The following is a 22,996-nucleotide window of genomic DNA, read 5'->3' on the forward strand; positions in this document are numbered from 1 at the left end:
TGTACAAAGGCTGGAAGATCTCATGTTTCTGAGGAATATTTCTCTCCTTGGTGCACTGCTTTCGCACCAGAAGAGCTTTGCTGTTGTTTGTGGCATCTCACTTGTCTCCGTAGCAACCACAGTGATGCTGGGGAATACACAATTGAAGATGCAAGGAATGAGCACTGGTAGCAAATGTTCTTTGCTATGAAAAATGATTGAAAACAAACAGAAAATACGGGCTAAATAAACCTCTGCTGGTTCTAAATGGAATGCTTCTTGAAAATTTCCATTAGACCTTAGCAGCTCTTTAAATAAATAACCAGTGTGTCCCCTTCCATCTCAGGATTTCCATTTGTTGATTTTGTTTGTTTGGGGGGTTTTCCCTTTTATAAAAATGCTGAGGCCAAATTCTGCCACGTGCTGCGCACTTAGCCCCAGGGAGCGGCACCGGGCACGTGGGGTTGAATGTCCCCTTCCACTTGAAAAATAATCTGAAAAATAGCATCAGGCAAATGTACAGACCCTCCCAAACCCCTCCTGCCACTCCAGAAGCAAAGCCATAAAACCCTGAATCCACACCTGGAGTGTAACCAGGGGCCTGTTTGGCCACCGCAGCTTTCCAGGGGAGAAAGGAAGATTTCTTACAACAGCCTCTCCCTGTTCGTCCGCTGCGCTAAACCTGGCCCCCACGCAGCTGAGGACAGTGGGCTCTGGTTTATGTGCACGATAAAGCAAATGCGAAAACTGCCTGAGGAGATGCTCCTGCATCCATCTCGCCCCCTTCGTGCCCACTCCGGCTTGCTCACAGCATGCCAGGCCCCTGGCGCGGGCTCACGTCGTCGCCCCGCAGGCAGTGCATTAATAGCTGGATAATTCCCCCTCTCTCGGATGCACACCTTCTAGAGTCTAGACCGGAGGAAGGTGCCAGCCCAGGGCTGGGTTTTCAGTTTCGAATGGAGTGGTGAAAATGGGATCTCTGTGATGTGCATTGTGTTTTCCACTTCCAGCCCTTCAAAGTGACAGTGCTGACTTCGCGTGGGGCAAGGTCTGTCCTCTAAATCAATGACTCCATGGGCTAATAGTTTAGTTAGAGACCTCAAAGACTCCAAGTAAGGGCCTGTTACAGCTGGTTTGAGTTAGCACCTTGTTTCTGCTGTCAGATAATACATTTCTGAACCTGGACTGTTCTGACACTTGCTACGAGAGAAGAGAAATAAAAAATCCATACAGCTCCCATTAACCAAGAGCGAGGTAAACATGGCAGTTAGTGGAATGAGATAAAACCTCTTCACATCTGGGACGCAAATGTGAGTGCAACTTATGATAAAATTAAATACATTTCATGATCTCACCTTATTCCCCACAGGGAGTTAATCCATCTTACAGAAATCTTGACACATACTTATCACAGCCTCCAGCTTCTTCTTAGGAGAGACCAAAGACCAGAGTCCTAAATCCCTTCACATCCTGCCTGAGGAGGATGGTCCCATCAGGCCCACATGGAGCCCAGTCTCACAGCCTTCCTCCTTGCTTGCAGTAAAGTACATCACCTTCTAGTCCTTCTACTTTCACAGCACAGTTTTGTCTGAGAAATGGAGGAGATAAAGCAACACACATATATCATTTACTTAGTGTAAGTTTGTACACCACCTCCAGAACCTGGGCTGAGAAGCTCTACAGAAGTTTAACATTATATGCTGCTGTAGGAGTAGGATAAATACTTATTTTCTTTTCCAAGGGTACACATCTCACCAGTATTTAGGACAGCATTAAACTTAGAATCTTATCAGCCCCTTCTAAATCTGCTACAGGGGTTAAGATGTTAAACTAGACTCTGAAGAAAATACTGGTGCAGTTTTGGGAATGTTCCCCTTGTGTCGTACAGGGAGTTGAGATTGTAGAGCATGAGGTCACAGACAGCTGAGATGGTTTCATTTGAATTGCACGTCTCAACCAAAGCAAAAGTACTTAGTTTTGAGAGATTCTTCATATCACAACATACCCTTTCCTTTCTAATTATCAGAAAGTACCAGTACTAGAATAAGGACTATCGTTTGCAGCTAACAGAGCCTGAACAAGTCACAGCTAGCACACGGTAGCCTGAAGTGGGATAAGATACCTCAGGCTTACTGTGGGTGAGGGGGAGCACAGAAGCAGAGTCTCTAGAGGGACTAAGACACTGTAAATCGATACCTCAGCTTGTCTCAGAATAATTTTTTTATCTACCTATATCCTTAGTCTGCAGTTATGTTTTGCTGGGCTAGTTCTGTCACTGAGTCTAAAGCAATTGCTGCCCAAAACTTACAGTAAATCTAGTTAGAGTAGGAAAAAGTTTCTTTCTACTGTAAGTAATTCTGCTCAGGAAACTGGTGCATCTCAGCAAAAGGACATTCTTGCACATAGAAACGGGTCTGAGCTGAGGGTGGGGGGAAAGGAAATGTAGCTTTACTTCTGTGCGTAAAGAAGGCTTAGAACTATTCAGCAGCTTGAACTGGACTCCCCAAACTGATGAATGCCTCTGAAAAAACAGTCTTAATTCATCTGCCTATTCCTCATTTGAGAAATGGGGATAATTCCCAGCTCACAGAAGTTTAATGAGTACGAATTTGTCAATATTTATGCCTACAAAGAAAATAAAATATGCTGGCATTATTTATAGCATTTCAGTAAGCTCGTCAGAGCAGCATCATGTATGATCAGGTCATGGGTTAACAAGGATTAATTATCTTGGCAGAATTACACTTCGCAATTTTTCATTTCAGTCTGGTACTTTTGAGTATTTTATAATGTAGGCTACTAAATTCAGGGTAATTTTGCTTCTCATCTGAAATTCAGCACTTCCAGACATGGATGTTTTTCTAAGAGGAAATGTAGCCAGAATTGGAGAGAACTGAAATGCTGAAACTCCCTCTTGCAGCTAATAGCCAAGAAACTGCTACATTCCTCCAATTTTATAACTGGAAGAATTGCATTTCATCACATAAAGGTGGTTGGCAAGTTCTTCTCTCATACCTTGTGGCAATGTGAAGTTAATTCCGTATTACAAGAACTTGGGAGGTTGTCAAGGGGGTCTCTACGGTGCTGAATCCTTTATAAAATTTCCCCTGCTAAGATGGAACCTGCTCCTGGTCACTTAAAGGCCTTTGACACTAACAAAGATCCCATCCATCCCTTAGATGACAAAAAGCATAGAAATTAAATGCCGCTTGATTAAGGCCCTGATCTGCGAAAATTAAATTCTGCCTTCAATTATCGAAATGGCTTGTGGCTACTGCTCAATCCTCATTCTACGTGCGGTCACAAGAAAGGGCCCAAGTTACCCTGCCAAAGGTCTGCCTGTTCAACTGGGACATTTTAGGATTATCAAGAATCCTTCTTGGTCTAGTTAATAAACACGACATTTAAATTTCACATTTTATATATCAATTCACTTCTTCTGGAGCACTTTCTAAAAAACTATTCCGACCAGACCTTCTCCTCCTGCCACTGACATTGAGTAGTTTATTTCCTGGATGATAATGATTGCTCTCTTTGTAGCCTCACCTGGACATACAGTGACTCTGCTAACGGAGCTCTGATTAAGGCTGACAGGCCCAATATGGGAAGGAAAATGTCCCTGCTCATCACAGCGAATTCTTGCAGTGGCACTCTGCCAGCCCGGCTTCTCAGTCATTTAGTTTATCAGCAGTTTTTCAGTTTATCGTGAAGCTGTTCATTCCTGTTCCTCTCTTCCTCAGTTTTATCTCCTGTCTGAAACCTTCTGAGCAGGCAGTATATTGAGTTGTACAAGTCTTCACTCTCCAAAGCAGAAAAGAGATACCCTGGAGGGTGGTGGAGTCCCGCTGAAGCTGGGCTCCCATAGAGCTGGCATCTCATCCTTCAAAAGGTACCTGCAAAGCATCTTGAGTCAACAGAGGTTGGATTTCAGACCTCGTGACAGTGTTTCTCTGCTGAGCCTTTGGGCACAACTGAACCCAAAAGATGCTGACATCATCACCAAAACTAAGTTTGCCCAAATGCCCTGCAGCCACTTTCTGCAAACCTATGATTGCTTAATACAGCAATCGATATTTTCCTGGGATCTTTCTTATTCCTCAAATGTTGTACCCCAGCAAGCAATGAGTGCTGGGAACCATCAGCAAGCTCCACAAGAAGCTCTGTGATATTAAGACTGCTCTCTGCAAATATCTCTTTACTTTGGTGGCCTTCCTTTTGTAAGATTACGCATGATAATCCTTCACTTAAATCCATTACTACAACATTTAATACAAAATCTTTCTTTTATATTTATCTAATACATCTACATATAAACATTAGGATCATTAGCTTCTAATAAACAGCTGAGATGCCTCGTTCCAAAAAGTATAGTGTTTTATCCTCCATTAATCCTAGATCTTGTTCAGTGAGTGATTTGTACCATTTAAGCAATTGTAGCTGTGTCGCATTTGGTAATTTATCACAAACTTTATTTTGCTCTGGACTTAAGTGTTTTTTCCATCAGGTTCAGTCTGAATTGTATCCCTTCTTCTGCACCAAGATGTAGTACAACAATCAAGTGTTGAATCAACTGCATATTTTTCTTTCTTGTGTGTTACATCTTTGGCGTTATTAATACGTACGAAATGAACAAGATCAATCTTGTTCACGTTCAAATGTCTTTGTTTCATGTTGTGGGTCAGAAATTCCAGCCAGCTCAAAATCCATCACTCACAGGATAAGCTTTTGGTTACTTTTCCCGCAGCATTGAAGGTGTTTTCCTTTGCACCTGTTTTCATATAAAAATTGACTTTTCCATAACCAGCAGGGCTTGCAGGTTCGTTCCAGTATCATCCATGTGGCAGGCAGAGCAGGGGCTGGGTCGATGCCATGCAAAGCAACTCTACGGTTGCTGCTGAAACAAAACTGTTGGCAAGACTTCCCCAGCTTTGGGGGTCAAAGTCTGCAGAGGACAACAGTGGAGGAGGCCGGCAGGACTTCTTGCCGTGTGTCCCACGCTGCTCAATGCCCAGGGCTGAGAACATGAGTGATGCACGTGAGGTGTGGTACCCAGGATGGGTTTTGAATGGGGGGTCTTCCAGCCGAGTCTACACTGACTTAACCTGGCCAGCTGATTTTGTCTGGAGTATTTATCTACAGCGCCTGGAAGAGCATAACCCTGTTAAAAGCCAGGGAAACAAAGCCATTTGCAGGCAGAGCTGGTTTTGACAGAAGCCCCCATTAGTATTTCCGACTTCACAACCAAACCGAGTTTCTTTTCCAGTAATTCTGTCAATCACATTCTCTCTCAGCAAATCGACACAACATGACCTACCCATACTCGGTAAAACAGCTCTTAAGTGAAATACAATAGGGAGCATCTCGCATTAATCTCTTCTCAGTTATTTGACTGTTTTCCACTAACCTTTCATTTGACCAAATTTAATTAAATGGGCTGCTTTTCTGACTGTTACCTGTTCCTTCACTGTTTGGATGTTCCCTTCAATTCATACTGGTGAAGGCATATATGATATGCAGCCAGCAAGGACTTAGCCAAGCTGTTTTCTTAAAATAATTCTAAGCAATTAATAACAAATAACACCAAAATAGAGAGTCAACACAGTACAGGTTCCCAAGACATGTTGTGCTCCTGACTGCCGTTAATTTTAAAATCCAGGATTCTTGTGTTCTACACACCATGTGTATACGTACAGGATCAGAGGAAGTGGTTTGAATATATTGTGTTGAATATATTACATTGATTCTGTTTTTTTAATTGCTGCATTGATAGGATTTAGAAAACCTCACGCTCCTAAGAATAAAAAGGTCTGACTATAGCAGCAGTGTCATAAGTGTGGAATTTCAAGCCTATCTGCAAAAATGAGACCAAGTATAAGTTATGAGCAATATTATGAATATTTATTCACCTACACTGATCTTCTTGATGATCTTTTTCAAGCTTCCAGCCTGACAGAGCTTAAAGAAGAAGGCAGTTTTACCTGAATTGTGAAAGGTTTTTCTTCGTCTTTTTAATCAAGTGAGATATACCAGGAAACAAATCAGGCTGATAAAAACAGAAGTCAGACTTACAAGAAAAACAGCTGTAGCAGCTAAATGGCTTAAAGCAAAGAAAGTAGGAAAACAGCATGTGGGGCTAATGATGGGTGGTTTTCAGGTTTCAGAATGCATTAAGGCATTCTCCCTGTTTATTAAATTGCTCTGGCAGCATTTGACAGCAAAGGTTTTGTGGATTATAAGAGTGCAATGGACATAACTAGGATATTTTTTTTTTCCCAAAGCCTGGCCTTTGGGTAATCACCAAGAAGTTACACACTGTAGGAAGAATTTGGTTTGCACAAGTCCAAAGAAGGTCATTTTTTATTTTCAAGACTGTTTCTCAGATTGTTGTTTACTTCCCTGTCTCTTGGTCTGCAGGTTTTTGGATTTTTTTTTCCGTCTCTCAACACTCACTCCTTTTGTCAGAAAGTGGCACTCAGAAACTGGAAGCAGCATCAATTTAATGCTGGCATATTTACCAAAGGGCACCTCTCAGCAGCGACGGTTGCTGTGTGACCACCTAGACGTTGAACTATTGCTCGTCTCTTCCTTTCCAAGAAAAGCCGAATGTAATTTCATGGTTTTACAAAAATTGCCTCAGCCAAATGTTAGAAGGCTTATTCTTTGGGTCTCCTTTTAAGTGCTTTACAAGATGACCTGGCACCTCTAGGGCATAAAGCCTGCAAAATATTGACAGGAATTGAAAGCAGCGTCTGCTGGGGCTGAGTTGCTTCTTGGTTCTGCCAAGATGCAGAAGGATGCCAACTTCTGCGCGGGTACCCAGTGCGGTTGCCACCAGAGGGAGGGGTGCTTGAGACAGGTGCTTGTGCAGCCCTGCTCATCGGAGTGGCTGAGTGCTTCAGCAGACTAATGGATTTTTATTCTCACGATATCACTGTGAGATAAGAAAGTGTTTTCATTTCATTTTGAAGTGTTATTTTCAATTTCTTTGAGGCACGGAAAAATTAAATGACCTACTAAAGGTCACTTGGGGAATGTTTGGGAAAATGCAAAAGAAGTCCAAGTCTTCCAAGTTGCAGCCTGCAGCCTTAATCACAACCCTACTCTGCTTTGGCACCAACTCAGTGGCTGTAGTCAGAATCAAAATACATTATCCAAGATATTCATCACATCTCTTTTTTTTAATGAAATTTATTTGTAGCTCATACCAGCTCACTGCCACCCCCTTGCATAACTATCAGTGGTGACAATCAGAAGCATGTAATTCATTTTCCTTATTTTTCTCCTGCTTCCTTGTGGACTTATGTCTGATCTGTAGTTTGGATCACTGAAGAGTGAGATATAACCTGTTTTGAATGATTCCGTGATTCTCATTTGGGCGTTAAATGAGAGAACCATATGAGAAGCTTATTAACTGGCGGTCTTTCTAAACAGGAAAGTCAATACTGTCCAAGGACAGAGACACTATTACAACAGAGTTTCTGATAATAATTTTGATAATAAGTCTGATAATAATTTTGAGGTCTGTCCATAGCACCTGAATAGCTTCAATAGGCTGTGCACAGCCCAAGTACCTTTATGGGACTCCTTGAGGCATGAAAATCTGTTAGGTCCCTCAGTGGCAGCATCAGTATGTGAAACATTTTAAGACTAGAAAAGGAATGCTACAGAACACTGGCCTCTTTTTGGTGGTGGTGCTCTTTTCATACTTATCTTCTGAAAACAGCCCAGTCCTTATTTTCTGTTTGCTCCAGGCTTGGTGTCTTATTTACCAAGGCTCGGTCAAAAAAAACCTGAAAAAATTCCAACAAATGTTATGTTCATGCTATAAAACTTCCTGAAACTGGAAAATACTGTCACAGTCTTAAATATAGAGATACTATTTATGTTTTGGGTGAGCATTAAAGAACGAAGACAATTTTAAAGCACTGTTTCAGATATGAAAAAAATTCTTGGGCCTTAAAAGTTCTTGTAAGCAACTACATGCAAGTTTTAACAAATGTCTGTGCTCAAATATCAGACAAAAAATTTTGCACCTCTAATCCTCACCCTCTGCAACTCAAAATCTAGAACAAGTATCAGGTTAAGCGGTCCCTACCTTGCTATTAACCTTATATACAGCGTACTTCAAAACATGCTGTTGCCAGGAGTAGTGGCCAGCTGGGTTCAGAGCGTGACAAACCCCTTTGCAAGGTGTATTTGGGTCAGTTGACTGTTTTGGTGGATTTATTTTCTGGTAGATCCCTTTCCTTGGGCAGAAGTTGCTGCGTTGGTATTCCTCACGTGTTCCAGCGCAGTGGGGTTTTGGTTTGGGTGTTTTTGCAAAACCTTGGTAGCCCAGGCTTAGTGTCTGATCCCTCAGGAACAAAACTCACTCAAAAAAAAAAAAACAAAACAAAATCAGATGGATGTGGTTGCAGCATATCACACTCAAAAGTATCTCTGTTCTTGTTTAATACAGCCCTTCCTATGCACAGTATTGCTAGCACCAGGCATTAAGAGAATCATGAAAATCAGGATCCCTGATCTGTGTTACCATTTGCAGTTATTTGTCTGCTGGAGATTTTTTTCCTCGTTTTGTTTCAGAGCTTTTTAGTGTTTGGAGTTTATATTTCTAAGCCTTCCTTTGTATCCCTGACAACTAGCAGATCGCTTTCTGAGATGAGATTCTCAGTCAATAACACCGCTCCTGGAGCTGGCTGTTCAGCAAAATCCCGGCTCTCACAATGAAATTAGGTGGATGAGCAATTCAGTTTGGTTCACATATCTTCTGTCCTGGAGGCTATGGGGAGATGCAGCCAGCATGCTGGAAGGCTTTCGGTATGACTGCTAGGGTCTTCTCTGTACCTAGCATGTCCTTTGGAAAGGTTTCCACTTTCACTGTCTGAATAACACAAAAAAAGGCAGCCAGGGGCAACAGCCACTGAACTATTTGGTCTCACACTACTAAAAGGCCAAACAGAGTAGACTCCTGAAAGGCTTTCTGATATTCTTTGATTTTGTAACCTCTCTGAGATAAAAAGATCATATTCACTTTCTTTCAGGTAACTTAAAGCACTTCTTCACGCTTTCATACGAAAGCTCAGTTCGCTGTTGCTGGGTGTTGTACCCACCACCAGAAGCTGTTTTGCTTTCAGAAGCTGCCACACAAAAGAGAAAATAGCTGCTAAGCTGGCACAGGTCCCATTTACACCTATGTGGGAGATTCAACACCTACCCTGGGAGAAGCTGGAAGAGCTGAGTGCATGTCTGCTGGTTCTGAATGGGTTAAAATGTGTAAATTGTAACAGATTAAAATATCTTCTTAAAGTGCAGTAGCCTAAGAGAGAAAAAAATGAGTAGTATAAGGTGTGAGATCTTGCCGGGTTACAGGTCTCAGGTGCTGAGAGGGAAAATGTTAAAAAAAGGTGTAATTGCTGGTTGTTAATCAGGCTGCCAGGTGAAAGCTTTCAAAGGCCAATTATCAGTATAGATGCGGTGTCAAATGAAAATCGTGAGGTTGGTTTGTGGCCTCTGGACCTTTATTTGTTGCAGAAAAAATTGACATGTGCTAGGCTGACTTCTGAAGAATTGTGGAACGGCTCTTCCAGCCTGGTGGTGTGGGTGAAAACCACCGGTGCTTCAGCCAGTGAGTCAGAGCAAATACTGGAAGTGCTCGTCAGAATGGCTCCTGATAAATATTTTCCTTCTGTCTGAGTCATGCATGCTCAGCCCTGCTGGCAGAAATCCTCCGCCTTGCTGAGGGTGAGCACGAGAAGTCATCCATCCTCTCCCTGCCTCCTCTTTAAACTCCAGTTAAGTGGGAGCAGAGTGGTGTGTGAGCTGGGGGTGGCCCTTGGCATGGGGCTGCTTCACCCCTTGAGAACAGCAGAGGAAAATCTCCCTCAGGCGTTTGCTCGGCGTGCGCCGGCTTTCCCACCCTCCAGCTCTCCGTGTGGTTCTACCACGGGCTGCAACTCAACAGTGGTGAGCAGCCGGGCAGCGCTGCCGCCTTGGTTTTAACGGCACCGGAGAGGTGGGAATGTGCTACGAAGTGCTCTTTGGAGAGCTGGGGATGGTGCAACAGAGGTTTTTCCTGCACCAGAGGTGATCGATATCTGGATGACGGGCAGGTTCGCTCAGATGGTAGCAGGAACTCACAGGGTCTGACCCGAGGTCAGGGTGTTTCACATCGACACCTTTGTTGAGGAAGAAAGCCAGCGTAATCGACACACTGCTGTTCCCAGGAGAGTAAACTGCACATTGCTAGGTAGAGTTAGACCAAGGCAGTGCCTCTGCTCGGGAGCTCTGCGATCACAGGTAGCTTGTAAAATCAAATATGCCAGATGCTCATGGATAGGGAACGTCGTGCCATGCTGGAAGAAAAGCCGGTATAACCCCAGCCAAATGGAGAAAATAAACCTGTCTGTCTGCTTCACTGTTCACGGCTGGGCAGCACCGAGTAAGTAGCCTGGTTCGTTTTAAAAATGAGGCCCCCTCCCTTATAGCCCTGTCCTAGCAGGAGCGTAAATGCCTCTGATAGTAACTGGTCCTGCATAGCAAGGTTGAGGTGGAGCAAAACTGCATCTTCTTAGCTCGGGCAGCAGCAGCTTGTGCGTTAAGACTCACGGGCCCAGGGTTTGTCTGCCGCGGGTGCTGCATACGTGACGTGATGCTGCGCTGTGGGTAAGAACTGAAAAGGTCAGTTACATCAGAGACCCTGCCTGCCTCTGACACACGGGTGAAGCTCGCTCACCGCCACCGCCATCGCAGGGGGGAGCTGCAAAAGGTCTTGGGTGCTCTGGTTGATCTGTGAAAGCTGCCTTCCTTGTTGAACTCCCAGAACAGGGTTTTATTCGGGAAATCTGTGGTCATATTTAACTGTGGCTGAGGAGGGAGTATTAAGGGATAAATGCTTTAAAAGATCTGCCTGGGAGCTTTGTTTAAATGGTGGCTAGTTAGATCTTTTTGGAAAAAGTACTTCTGCTAGAGTCAAGTGAATGTTTGGGGGGAGTTTGTTTATTTGTTTTCGAATAGGCTTTCCTGGCTCTGTTGCAATATTTATTACTCGTGTGTTGACCGTCAACTATCTTATACCAAAAAAAAGTGAACATCAAAACTTCACTAGCATGTAAAGAAATGATTTAGAAAACAAGCTGGAAGAACATCCCATATTCTCCTCATTGGTATTGCAAAAGTAAAGAGAGATGGAAAAACACATAAATACAAAGAAGATGTAAGGATAGCTATGGGAGGAAACGGGGTTTAGATTTTCTGTCTCCTTCACCAATAGATTCCTACTCAGTACATCCTACAGCAGCAAAATCCTGGTAACCTTATTTGCTTTACCAGACATGATGCTAAAATTAACGAGTCATACATTTCTCAGGAAGTGGTAATTAATTGGACAATATTTGTACAGAGCTTTGAAAATGTAGGTCCTAATTTTGCAAACCCTTTGTCCACGATGCAGATTAAATTAATCACGTAATTACCATATTTCTGGACTTCGGCATACACAGATACCCAGCTCGTGTGTGATTTGTAATAATTGCATGTGTAAACCAGGAATAGCCATATTCTTAAAAATACTATGCATGCACATTTGAAAACTGGGATCACAGATAGCACTTCATTACTAGGACTTCTTTTTAAAATCCTTTCTTCTTTTAGACTCTCTCTCTGAATATGATTTGCTTTTATAACCTCTCTCAGCAAGACTGTGCTCAGCCCGGCCAGGGATTTGAGACGGTGTCTTTAGTGCCAGCCTGTATCTTGATGGGGAGAGCCATTTGCAGTTACTGTAATTTTGTTTGGGGCGCCTATTCCTTTGTGTGTGCCGATGGAATGGGCTGGTTCAGTGATAACGATCGGTGTTAAGTCTTAGACCATTTTCACACAAACATGTTGTGGTATTTGGACTGAAAGAGGTTTTATTCTTTTCCTTCCAGAAAAGTTGATTGTGCACAGGGAATGCTGAGAGCTCTGACTTCTGCTTTAGCTCAATTTGTCATCATTTCTACCTAGACCAAAAGAATTTTATTCCTAATTTAATATAGGCTTTTCAACATTTTTGCTCCTCAGACCCTGTATTGGATTGCTCCAGCATCTCACTCCTTTAGTGGTGAAGGACCTACTAATTTCCAGCCTAAATTTATTCATGGCCAGTTTATACCCATTTGTTCTTGTGTCAACATTGTCCTTTAGTTTAAATTGCTCCTTTGCCTTCCTAGTGTTTATCCTCCTGATGTATTTATAGACAGTAATCATATCTGCTATCAGCCTTCGTTTTACTAGACTAAACAAGCCAAGCTCTTCTAGGCTCTTCTCCGGTGAGGGGCTCTTCACTGCCGGCACCTGTTCGGATCTGGGTTGCTCAGCAGTGAATACAAGGGACCTGGGTTGTGCACAGCATCCCAATGAGCCCTTGATGCTTGGCACGAGGAATGAATGTTGCTGTATCTGCAGTGCTAATACTGCACACGGTGCGTTTGCTGGCAGCATTTGTGTCAGCAGCAGGGACCTGGTGGGATGTGGTGCCAGTCCTCCTTGCTCATGTCCAGTAAATCAACTTCCAGAAAAGTTTTGTTATTGGTCCCTTGCTGCAGTATCTTGTATTTTGTAGTATTAAATCACGTCTTGTTTCTGGTATTTAATCGTTAGTTTACCCTTCTTCCAAGCTGTTATTTCTTCCTGTACAAGGCACTGCGATCTTTTTAACCAAGCCCTGCATCAACTCCCCATTAACCAGTTTAACCAATTTCTTCAACGAATTCCCATCTTCTGGATTTTAGCTGACATATTTCTTTGTGGCACTGTATCAGATGATTGACAGAAGAGCAGACAGATTAGATCTGCCACAGTTCCCTTAATTATTATTTCCTTCATAATTTTTTTCCTTCAGAACTCCTTCTTAGTTTTTACGTCAGACTAAAAGCTCTGCATTTACCAAGATGAGGGTTTTTTCCTTGGCTTAAGTAGAAGCAGCATATTTACTTTCCTCTAGCTTGAAGATTCATTAGATTTATTAAAAATACTGGCCACTGGACCTCCCAGGGACTTTGCTGGGGCTGAGTTTTTAGTCTAGACCCCTTTGGGGCAGAGCTTCATTTCTTTAGTTCCACAGCATCATCATCAGAACAAACGTGAAGTAACACTTTCATTTCTCTGGGTTAGGACCATTTTATGTTATCTCTGTGTTGTAGTTTCTGCCCTGTGCTTTTTAAAATGTAATTTTTTTGTAAAGAAAGAGAATATGAGAATTATTCTGTATGACCAAAATGCCATCAAGAAAATGTCTCTCGTGCTTGGGGGCGTGGAGCTACCTCTTTTTTTTAATAGTCGTAACAATAATAATAATATTAGGACAACAAACTAAGATGCCCCTGGAGATGTTGCGACAAATTGGAAGGACATGTTGAAATTGAAATTGATTGAATAGTTCAATAAAATCAGCTTAATGCACAAAAGCAAAAAGGTTAGCTACAGGAAAACAAAAAAAATCAGTAATTTGTTATCTGCTGGGGCCAATCCCACTGAAGATTGAATTAGTTATAAACTAAAACTAGGTACTTGAAAGCAGCACCCTTATATGCCCACACTGGAGCCTTTCAGATGGAAGTGGACGTGGACGGCAACCAAATGCCTAAAGGTTTGCCAAATCTCAGACTACTTCCATTTGGTGGAGCTGGCAGTGCTAGGTTTATGGTTGGACTGATGGTCTTAAAGGTCTTTTCCAACCTAAATGTTTCTATGATTCTGTTCTATGATTTACATGTCTCTGTGTTTTATACAACTCTACGTACAAGCTGAGGCCATTCTCCATGCCAGACTGCGCTTTTGCTCTAAACGCAATAGTTAAGTCTTCAGCTGATGGAAATCAGTGCAACTTCGGTGATGTCTCTAAGTTCCCACCAGCAGCTCACCTCTCGCCTGTCCCGATTGCTGCAGCTGCCTCCGGTATCCTGAGAGACAGCGCCCGTCTCAAACGCGTGCGTTCCCATAACGATCCTACATGATCGCTCCATCCAGCTGAGATCTGCTGCAATTCTTCACGGTTTCTCACTAGGCTTGGACTCCCTGTGCTTGCAGCACTCCTTTGCCGTCCTTCCCCTCTTCCCGTCCTTATGCACCAGCTCTTTGTGACTGGTACATTTGTACATTACCAAATTCTGGGCATTTCATTTTTGGCATTGTATTATACGATATATATAATCTTTACTTTAAATTTCTTTAATTTAGTGTTCTGAATTTGTGGGGGTTTTGTATTAACTCTGTGCTACGATGGTCAGCGAAAGGCGCTTTGTTAAATAAAAAAACTTTATTGTAAACCAGAGATTAATAAGACAGTGTCTGTGAGCGTGCACACACACACGTGCATGTGTCATCAGAGTATGTATAATTTAATAAGCTGTAAAATGGCGAAGTTTAACACCACTTTAAATGAGACTTTCTAGTCCCTTACCCCCTCTTGTACGAGAGGATTCATTTTTCAGGGAAGCTTTGGATAAGAAGTGAATAAAGCAAGCTAGAAAGGAGCTGAAGGCGGTGGGAGGTTTGCAGGCTGGGCCCCGGGATGAACAAGTGCTGTGCAGACAGAGTGTGACCTTACCCAAGGTCTGCGGTTTGTTCTCGGAGTTCAGACTCAAGTTTGCACAACGGCGTCACGCGTGTCAGAATTGCTTTTGACACCGAACCGGAGCTGCCTTTGCCGTGCCCTTGCTGGAGGCACGCTGCCGCGACAGTCCCGGCTTGCTCCGCTGGGCTCACCTGGGAGTGTGACCCGGGAGCCCGGCAGCCGCGAAGAGGTCGGGCTGCAAACACGGGGAAGCAGAAAAACGCCAAGTCAAGAAAGAAGCACCCCCGCCGATGGAGGCTGTTTCATCGCCCTCTCGGCTGACAGAAAGGAAGGAACATTTTTTTTTTCCTCCTGCAGCCGCTGCCGAAGCGCTGAAGCTTTGAGAGCAGCGTGCGACAGCTACGCCATCAAATCGGAGACGCTGTGAATTACGTGTCTCCATCTCGCCGCAGTGAGGAACATTAGAGGTGGCTTTGCCATTTAAATGCCCTATTGAAACGGAATCTCTCGTGTGGGCCTCCAACCTGTTTCTCTAATTTACGTGGAATCTGACTGCTGCTATTTTTTTAAGTATCTTCCCCCGCTTTTATGATTTAAACCTAATTTGGCTCACAAGTATTTGGCCTGTCAGGGAATAGTTCTGTCAGCCTCCCAAGATGTCTATAAGAGAGAATAAGGAGGGAGAAGCTAAATATGAAATAGAAATTACACTCGCTAATAAGGACATTTCAGCCTTACGACTACCCAGTGCTTTACAAATGGAGTAATGAACGGCAACTTTTTGTGTGAGGAAAAACAAGGGCTAACAATAGTTTCTCCCTCATGTTTTATTATACTAGGTACAACAACAGAGAATGAAAGTGCATTTCCATAATATATTCCAGCTGCAAGGTGCTAATGGATCCCTGTGTGTGATGTCTTGTCAATTTATCTGGTTAATATCTGTCAATTAAAAGTCCTGGAATCAAGATAAAGCTAAAATTCAGATCTCTGTTATTCTAGCAACTCAGAAGAACTAAAGAAATAAGCCAGTTACAGCACTTCAAGAGTGTTTATACAGAGACCTAATTGACCTAATTCTTGCCCCTTGAAATTTCAAAGGGCGTTTGACACTTTACGCACGCCTGTAACATCGGCACATGAGCAGAGCAGCCCTCGAGTGCCGAAGCCAGGTCCCAAGAGCAGGAGCAATCCAGCATGCGGCAGGTCTCTCCTCCTAGTGAAGTCCCTCCGCTTGGCTTCACACAAAGCTTTTCCTGCGTAACATTGTGCCTCCATTTGGTTTTCAGACCCTTCGGACTCCAATGTGCCGTCGGAGCCACTTGGTCCTTGCGTCCCAGCTCGCGTCTGTCATTGCACCTTAAAGCTTAAGGAACAGGGAGTCGTGTTCAGCTTTGCCCTGAGTCACACGGATTTTGGCCGGATCCCTGCCTGGTTCTCAGCACATCACTTTGCCTGCGTTTCCAGGAGAGGAGCTTTGCTTTCCTATCTGCCTGTAAAGTGCTCTGTGGACCCTGAGCACGACACACATAGACATCAATAGTAAATTCTGCAGATCCAAAAGAAAATGTATTGTTGAGGCCAGTTTTAAAGGTTAGAGGGCCTTTCTCAGTGCAGGCAGGTATTCCTGAGTAACAAGACATCCCAGGGAGATGTACACACACGCAAGATCAGATGCCTTCTCCTATTTTATTCAGGTTTATTTTCCAGTTACATTGACACACAGCACCTTTTAGAAGAACCTCAATGTGTGATTTTTATGGCTGGATCTCTAAGGCTTTTTCTTCGAGAGCCATGTTCTTTGGGGTGCTCAGGAATTTAAATCAGTTTCGCTGAACTTCTGTTTATTGCATTGAATATTTTTTTTTTCACACTGGGCTTAAATTCTCCTTGTTTACCAAGATTGTGTTAAGGATTGAAACACGGAGAGTATTTTAAGTATCAAAATGCTTTGTGGGCATCGAACTGTGTGAGCAGAACAAGCTGGAGGACTGCCAGGCAATGTTGCTGTCAGTTTTGGGGGTATAATGTTCTTAGTGATATTTTCAATGAAAACACATTAGCAAAATTTTTACTGGTTTTCAGACCACAGAAAATAACATTGCCAAAAATGCTTAAAAAGTTAACAAAAATGTCTGTTTCAACCAAGGAATTTTGCCCATAAGTTTTTTATTTTCCCGTAAAACAGGTGATATCCACCAATCTATGCAAAAAAAATCCCTTCAAAAATGTGATAGAAAATTTTATCTGTCTTTTTTACTAACATTTTAAATCCCATTAACTTCTTAGCCTGCTTAAAGATTGCACTTGTATATGGAAAATAAACCAAGGCATTTTACAAGGTGCATTTTTGTTTCTCATCTTTTTCTTTTCTTTTCTTTTTTTTTTCCAGAAAGTTCAGCAGTATATAGTCATTGTTCAAGCCACAGATATGGAAGGAAATCTTAACTATGGTCTCTCAAACACAGCAACAGCTATCATTACAGTGACAGATGTGAATGACAACCCGCCCGAATTCACTACCAGCACTGTAAGTATCAATACATCAGCACAGTGATGCATGGACACACAACGTGTTCGTAATTCATGGATGTTTATATCCGCCGTCTCTCGTAGTTGGTTTGGCAGATAGGAGGAACTTGATAGATAACTGTGGAACAAAGACTTTCAGGGGGAAAAAAGGAGGAAAAAAGAAAAAAGGAAAAGCAGAATGATTCATGAACTAGCAAAACTATTTGGTGACCAATTTCGCTGAGGTACTAAAGGAGCTGAAATAATGTGGCAAACAGACTATGTCTGATTGCACCAAAGAGGATACAGTTGTTTCACAGCAATTGGCTGTAGACATATCAGAGTTGTTATTACTTATGAGTGAAATCCTGAGCAGTAAGAGATATTTCGGATTTAGTAGCTCAGGTACGATTTCAAGGAAGCAGTAAATACTCTAAATGTTAACAGGTATCCGGTAAAATTTGTGTTTCACTGATAGCTCTAACAGATATATTTGTGTGTGCTGGCAGTAAATGCGTAGACATTCTTCAGTACATCTGGTTTTAGTCAGTTAAAGATCTTTCTTGTATTAGTACAGTATTTCTCTATTCTGTTCTCGTGTGCTCCAAGTTGATGTTACTGGGAGACAAGGGGAAAAAATCAAGAGGGCAAACCACAAATTTTTAGAGCTGGTTAAGGTAAAAATGAAGAGTTGGAAGGTGAAATGATGTGGTCTGGTTCTTTCCAGCCTTCATAATCCAGAGGTGCAGAACATCTAAAAAGTGCATAGTAATTTTAGAAACCACAGAGCAGTACAGAGGGCTACATGCTAATAAATGAGAAATCGTTGTGTATCCACCATCTATATTCATATGAGGATCAACAAGGAGCGGTAAATGATGTATCTTAAACTGATAGCAAATCTTTAAAAATACAGAAAGTCTAACGGCATAGTGCTCAAGTCACCGAACAGCCTTTGAGGAATGTTTTTATTATCTATATTAGTCTGAATTTTCATTCCATCTTAAAGGGTCTGCAAATATTCACTAATGTAGTACCCAAGTTTGCCCTTAGTTCTACGCTTACGAACTATAGCTATGTAGCAGAACTCAAGGAAGTCATGCAGAGCCCAATTTATGCCACCATGGACCCAGACCAGCTCCATGCCAGCTGTGGGGTCTGGGTCCTTCCCTCCCACCGCCGTCGGCACCCAGGCTCGTGGATGTGATGTGCTCAGCTCCAGAGCTGTGCCAGCGTTTTCTGACAAAGTGAGTTGGACCTAGACTCTCAGAAAAAGGCAGGCACTAAATTCCTTCTGGATCAGAGAAAAGTGGATACCCAACACGTTTTTGGAGCTGGACGTCCATGTGCGGCCTGCATTGCTGCTCCAGCGAGTACAGGGTGGGTTTAACAGCAGCACATGTGCTTCATACCTGTCATAGTGAATATACCAAGCTTTGTGTTGTAAAGTTGTCGTTAAATAGCTCCTTAAGTATGATACATACAGTTGAGAAGAGCCACAAAAATCTGATGCAAGTCTTGGGCCGTGTGGTCCTTTCCCCTGCCAGCGTGGATTGTTCTCTCTGGAAAATTTTGTAGCGGCCAGTCTCATAGAGTTTTGTGTCTCTGAGGCCGTGGGACTTTTCACCACACTTTTCACGTGTGCCCCAGCTTGCTAGCGTTTGCAGGGGGGACCTTATTCTGCCAGGTAAATACTTCTTTAACCTACATTTGAGTGAAAAAGGAATGACATCTAGTGGCCACGTCGTTTAAGCACAGGTTGCTCCAGATGACCCAGGTTGACTGGCCCTTGTCTCCAAATGCAAGTTAGGAGGTGAGTTTTCGGGTAGCGGGATGAGCTGTGTCAGGGTTAGTCACACATGCACATCAGTGCCTTCAGGAGGGCAGCATCCCTCCAGATGTGCTATATTTTAATGTCTTTCCAAAACACTTTCCAAAGCTGAATCTGATGGAAGGTGAGATAATGCAAATTTGCTTTCAGGTGAATTCTGAGTAGTTAATGTCTAGTTAATGTGTGTTAGACCTAGAAGGAATAAAAGCCTTCCAGAGAATTACCCATAGGATTGTGTTAAATGGATTAGAAAATGCTGCTCTTCCTCTAAGCAGGGTTGATGTGTAGCATTATTTCTCTAATTTCAATCACTGAAGAAAGAGTTTTGCAAGGGCCAAAGGGCTTTACACAGTAGCACATGGGACTTTATAAAGATTTGAAAACCAAAGGTGTTTTACAATAATATTTTCTGATTCTATGGAAACAAATATCTTTGATATACTCCTGGGTATAGTCAGGATGAATTTCACTTGAGTGTGAGAGTATAATATGTTTTTTCTCTGACTGACGGAGAGAACAGCATCAGGCTGATCAGTCTATTTAAACCTGAGCTGAATCTCCTTGCTGTCCTCAGATATTCTGATCTGCTTTTTAACACCTCTAAAAAATAGCAAAAATCTCTTTCCAGGAAATCTACAGCTCCTCAGAGGGTAAGAAAGCCCATGGTCTCTTTTAAGACTGGGGACTGTTTGGAGAGATACAGTATATTTTTATTTTAAATACTTCTGTATTGAGATGCTGTTGTAAAAACAGAATAGGCTGGATAACCGAAATTGTGGTTTGCTCTTGGAAAGCTGCCAGACAAAAGGAACACAAGCAACTGTATTCAGCATAGACATATACAAAGAAAGGCCCACCCTATAGCGCTCCTAAATTACCTGTCATTCAGCCAGGGTGGTTTTAGACTTAATCGTTTCTGGATAAGAATGTAGCTCAGGAGGACACTGCACCATGCTGGTGTCACAGCTTATGTATTCAGCAGCAGGAATTAATGTTACTGTGTAAAATTTAACAACGTGATGGGAGAGAAGAAAACAGCCCCTGTGATGGTCAAGAAAGTCAGGTCACGTCCGTAGTCGAGCACATGCTGTGCAGGGAGGTGAAGAGATGCACACACAGAGCACGTGAAAGCTCAGACACAGGCGAGCAAGAGCCAAAATCACATGTCCCCAGGAGTGGATGACCCACCGAAGTACGGTGGGTAATGGACATCCAAAATATCAGATGGGCTGTGATCAAAATGTAGTGCTAGGTGAGAAGTGGGAAGGCAGCAATAAAATCACACAGGAGATCCTTAAATGTACAAATTGAAGATACTCCAGTAAAACTCCAGAATGATTGCTTGCTTACATGAAAAAGGATCGGTGTGGTTTTCCTACCCTTTCATACATCACCTGAAAGGCTGGGGGAGGATCCTGCACAACAGCAGGGAAAGAAGAACCACCACCCTTTCATACAAAGGATTCTGAAATTACAGGGTGGGAGAGAATCACAGTCTCTAGACGAAACAATTTTTAACTGAAGTCTGCTCTTAACTCTGCGTCCAGTCACCGTCAGCAAGAGTCACGACCAGTCCTGGTAGTCACAACCAGGACTACCTGCGCCAAACTGCGAGGTGCTGGGGCACAGCAAGGATGAGGTGACCTCCTCTAGTCCTTTCCAGCTCTGTTTTTTGTGATGGTGGAAGTTTTCTTGATCTGTAATGCTATCTGACCATGCTGAGAAGCAACAGAGAGCAGCTAACAGTGAGGAAATGTCTCATGAGAGACTGCCCCAGAGTGGGAAGCAATCAGATCTGCACCAGAGGAGTGGAGCATCCTGTGAAACGCTGTAAACATCATAGGCAGCTATTCTGGGCAATTTTAATGATTTAGTGCAGGACCGTGACCCAGGGAACGCTCTCCTGGCTCGCTAAGGGACTTCAGCCTGCTCTTTTTGTTGTGTTCTTCATGTGACATTGTTGCTTGCAAAAATAAATGGAGAGAGGCAATTCTTCCCTCTGCCGAAGAGCAGAGGTACAAATTCTGGGCGAGCAGAGGTAACACCATCTCCATGGCGGGCCCAACCCGCCCATGCCTGCAGGCTTTGGGTCAGATGCCTTAGAAAAGGGGTAGTTTTATCCCCCATGCCCAAGTTTTCCACTGTCCTCAGGGAGTGATTAGCTGTGCTAGTTCATTTTTGTGGCATTTTTGGTGGGTTTTGCGTCTGCCAAGTCATCATCTGGTATAAAATAGTGACATTTTAACTGGACTGTGTTACAAAGGCTTTGTAAGAAGTTTTAGTGGGAAACTGGCTCCATTACTGTTACAAGATAAAGGTACTGGTATCAGTGTGCCCTCCGTTATCCAGAGTCCCTGTTACTCATAACAGGGTCACGTCCTCTGACATGTCTTAATTATGTGGAAACTCCTCAGACTCCCTTCAAATATTTATCTCGTGTGTGCAGGCAAGTTGCGTTTTTTTTCTGTATTAATACAGATCCGTAGCTGAGCCTCTGGCCAGATGCTCACCCCCGATACAGGGGAGGTGCTCTGAAGTTAGTGTCAGTATTTCAGAGATTAAAAGTCAGCCAAGACAGAACAATGCTGGAAAGTCTCGGGTGAGGTTTTATGCAAGGTGGAGGCATCTTTTTTGCTCACGGAGGGAATGCCTTTAATTCCAGTGAAATCTTTAACTCCTATCAGGCAGGACGCCCTTTCCAGTCTGACCCATGATACCGTTAATAGCCATCCAAGGGTTTCCACTTTATCTAAGGAAATGCATAATCAGAGGGGAGGAGAAGTTAAAGAAATCCATGCCTACACTTGACTCATACAAAGTCTATTTTTATCGTATTCAATCAGGAACAATCAGGCGCAGAGAGGAGACGCAGATGAATTTGCATGATCAGACTTCTGTGTCTTAAATGTTAATTAAAAGTTATTTTAAATTTGCCTACTGTGCAGAACTTGTTTTTATAGTAGCCCGTGTAAGGGAAATATTATTTCACAGGGCTGAAGTGCTCATGATTAGTTGAGCTTGTGGATTCTTGGGAAAACCTGCCTGGCAATCAACCTCTCCTTTAAAAAAAAAAATAATAATAAAATAAAATAAAAAGAAAAAAAAAAAACCCTGGGCTATTCAAGTTCTTTAAGCTCCTGAGCCTTAGGAGGTCTTATTTAAAGCTACTTTAAAATTTGCCCTTTGGCACTGCTTTGACAATCTCCTCTTCCGAGGCTGAATCCAGTGGAGCATGTTTTAAAGAAGCAGCTCTAAGACCACATCCCCTTCCCCACCGCACTGCCTCGCTGGCTAATCTTGGCACTGCCTCCCATTAGGACCAGCTCTAAAGGTTTAGGACCGGACCATCAGGCATGGCTGGGCGCTTGCCAGCTCCCTGTGCCAGGGCAGTGGTGACTCTTGCTGGCCTGGGAAAGGCAGCTTGGCCAAAGGCTGGCTGTGAACGCAGAGCAGCGCAGCGGGTGCAGAATAACCCCAGGCATACAGAGATGCCGGTGTTCTGGCAGAAGGGGGTGTGTCGCTGGATAAAGTTCATCTAGTTACAAAGTGGTTTTGGCTAATCGGTGGAGGAGCGACTACCTGTTGCAAGTACATAGGAAAAAGCAGTTCTTTCCAGTTTTTAAAGGGGATACCTAATTAGTAGTGTCAGATCAGACTTACCTCTGGCTGCTCCAGTAACGCTGAGTTACTAACCTGGCTCGTACCGGGCTGAATCAGTCAGCAACGACATCTGCAGAGTGACGAGCTCAGCGCTTCATGAGCAAAGGGACATGGAGAGAGACCCGAGTTAAAAGGGCTTTTTGGTTTTGGCACTGCACTGCCAAAAATGTCTGACCTTTGTCTGTGCGGGTGTTCTGGTTCCTCCGAGTGCTATGGAGAACGCTAATGAGCCCACTTTGAGGAGTGCTTTGAAATTGGAAAGTGAAGCAGGCTGTCTGTGCATCACTGCCATGCTAGCATTGTCCTTTACCCTAAGTAGATCTTCCTTTTCCGGTTTTTGATGTTTTCTTCCCATTTTGTCTCCTGTCTCCACCCTGATATATCATTTTGTGAAGCTAAACAAGCCAAGCTCCTCCAACCCCTTTTTACGTTACAGCTTTCCATTCCCCTGGTTATCTTGC

At 43.2% G+C, this 22,996-nt stretch overlaps 1 protein-coding gene across 2 annotated transcripts in view; it reads left to right on the forward strand.

The window, feature by feature from the left end:
- Positions 1-22,996, forward strand: part of CDH4 (cadherin 4) — a 459,703-nt gene that overhangs the window by 400,615 nt on the left and 36,092 nt on the right. For both annotated transcript variants that reach the window (XM_086474518.1, XM_086474517.1), the window contains exon 8: positions 16,926-17,063. In XM_086474518.1, coding sequence (XP_086330644.1) covers positions 16,926-17,063 — 138 coding nt within the window. The remainder of the gene's footprint in view (positions 1-16,925; positions 17,064-22,996) is intronic.

This window comes from Leptosomus discolor, chromosome 17 (genome assembly GCF_034619465.1).
Source record: "Leptosomus discolor isolate bLepDis1 chromosome 17, bLepDis1.hap2, whole genome shotgun sequence".
NCBI classification, from domain to species: domain Eukaryota; kingdom Metazoa; phylum Chordata; class Aves; order Leptosomiformes; family Leptosomidae; genus Leptosomus; species Leptosomus discolor.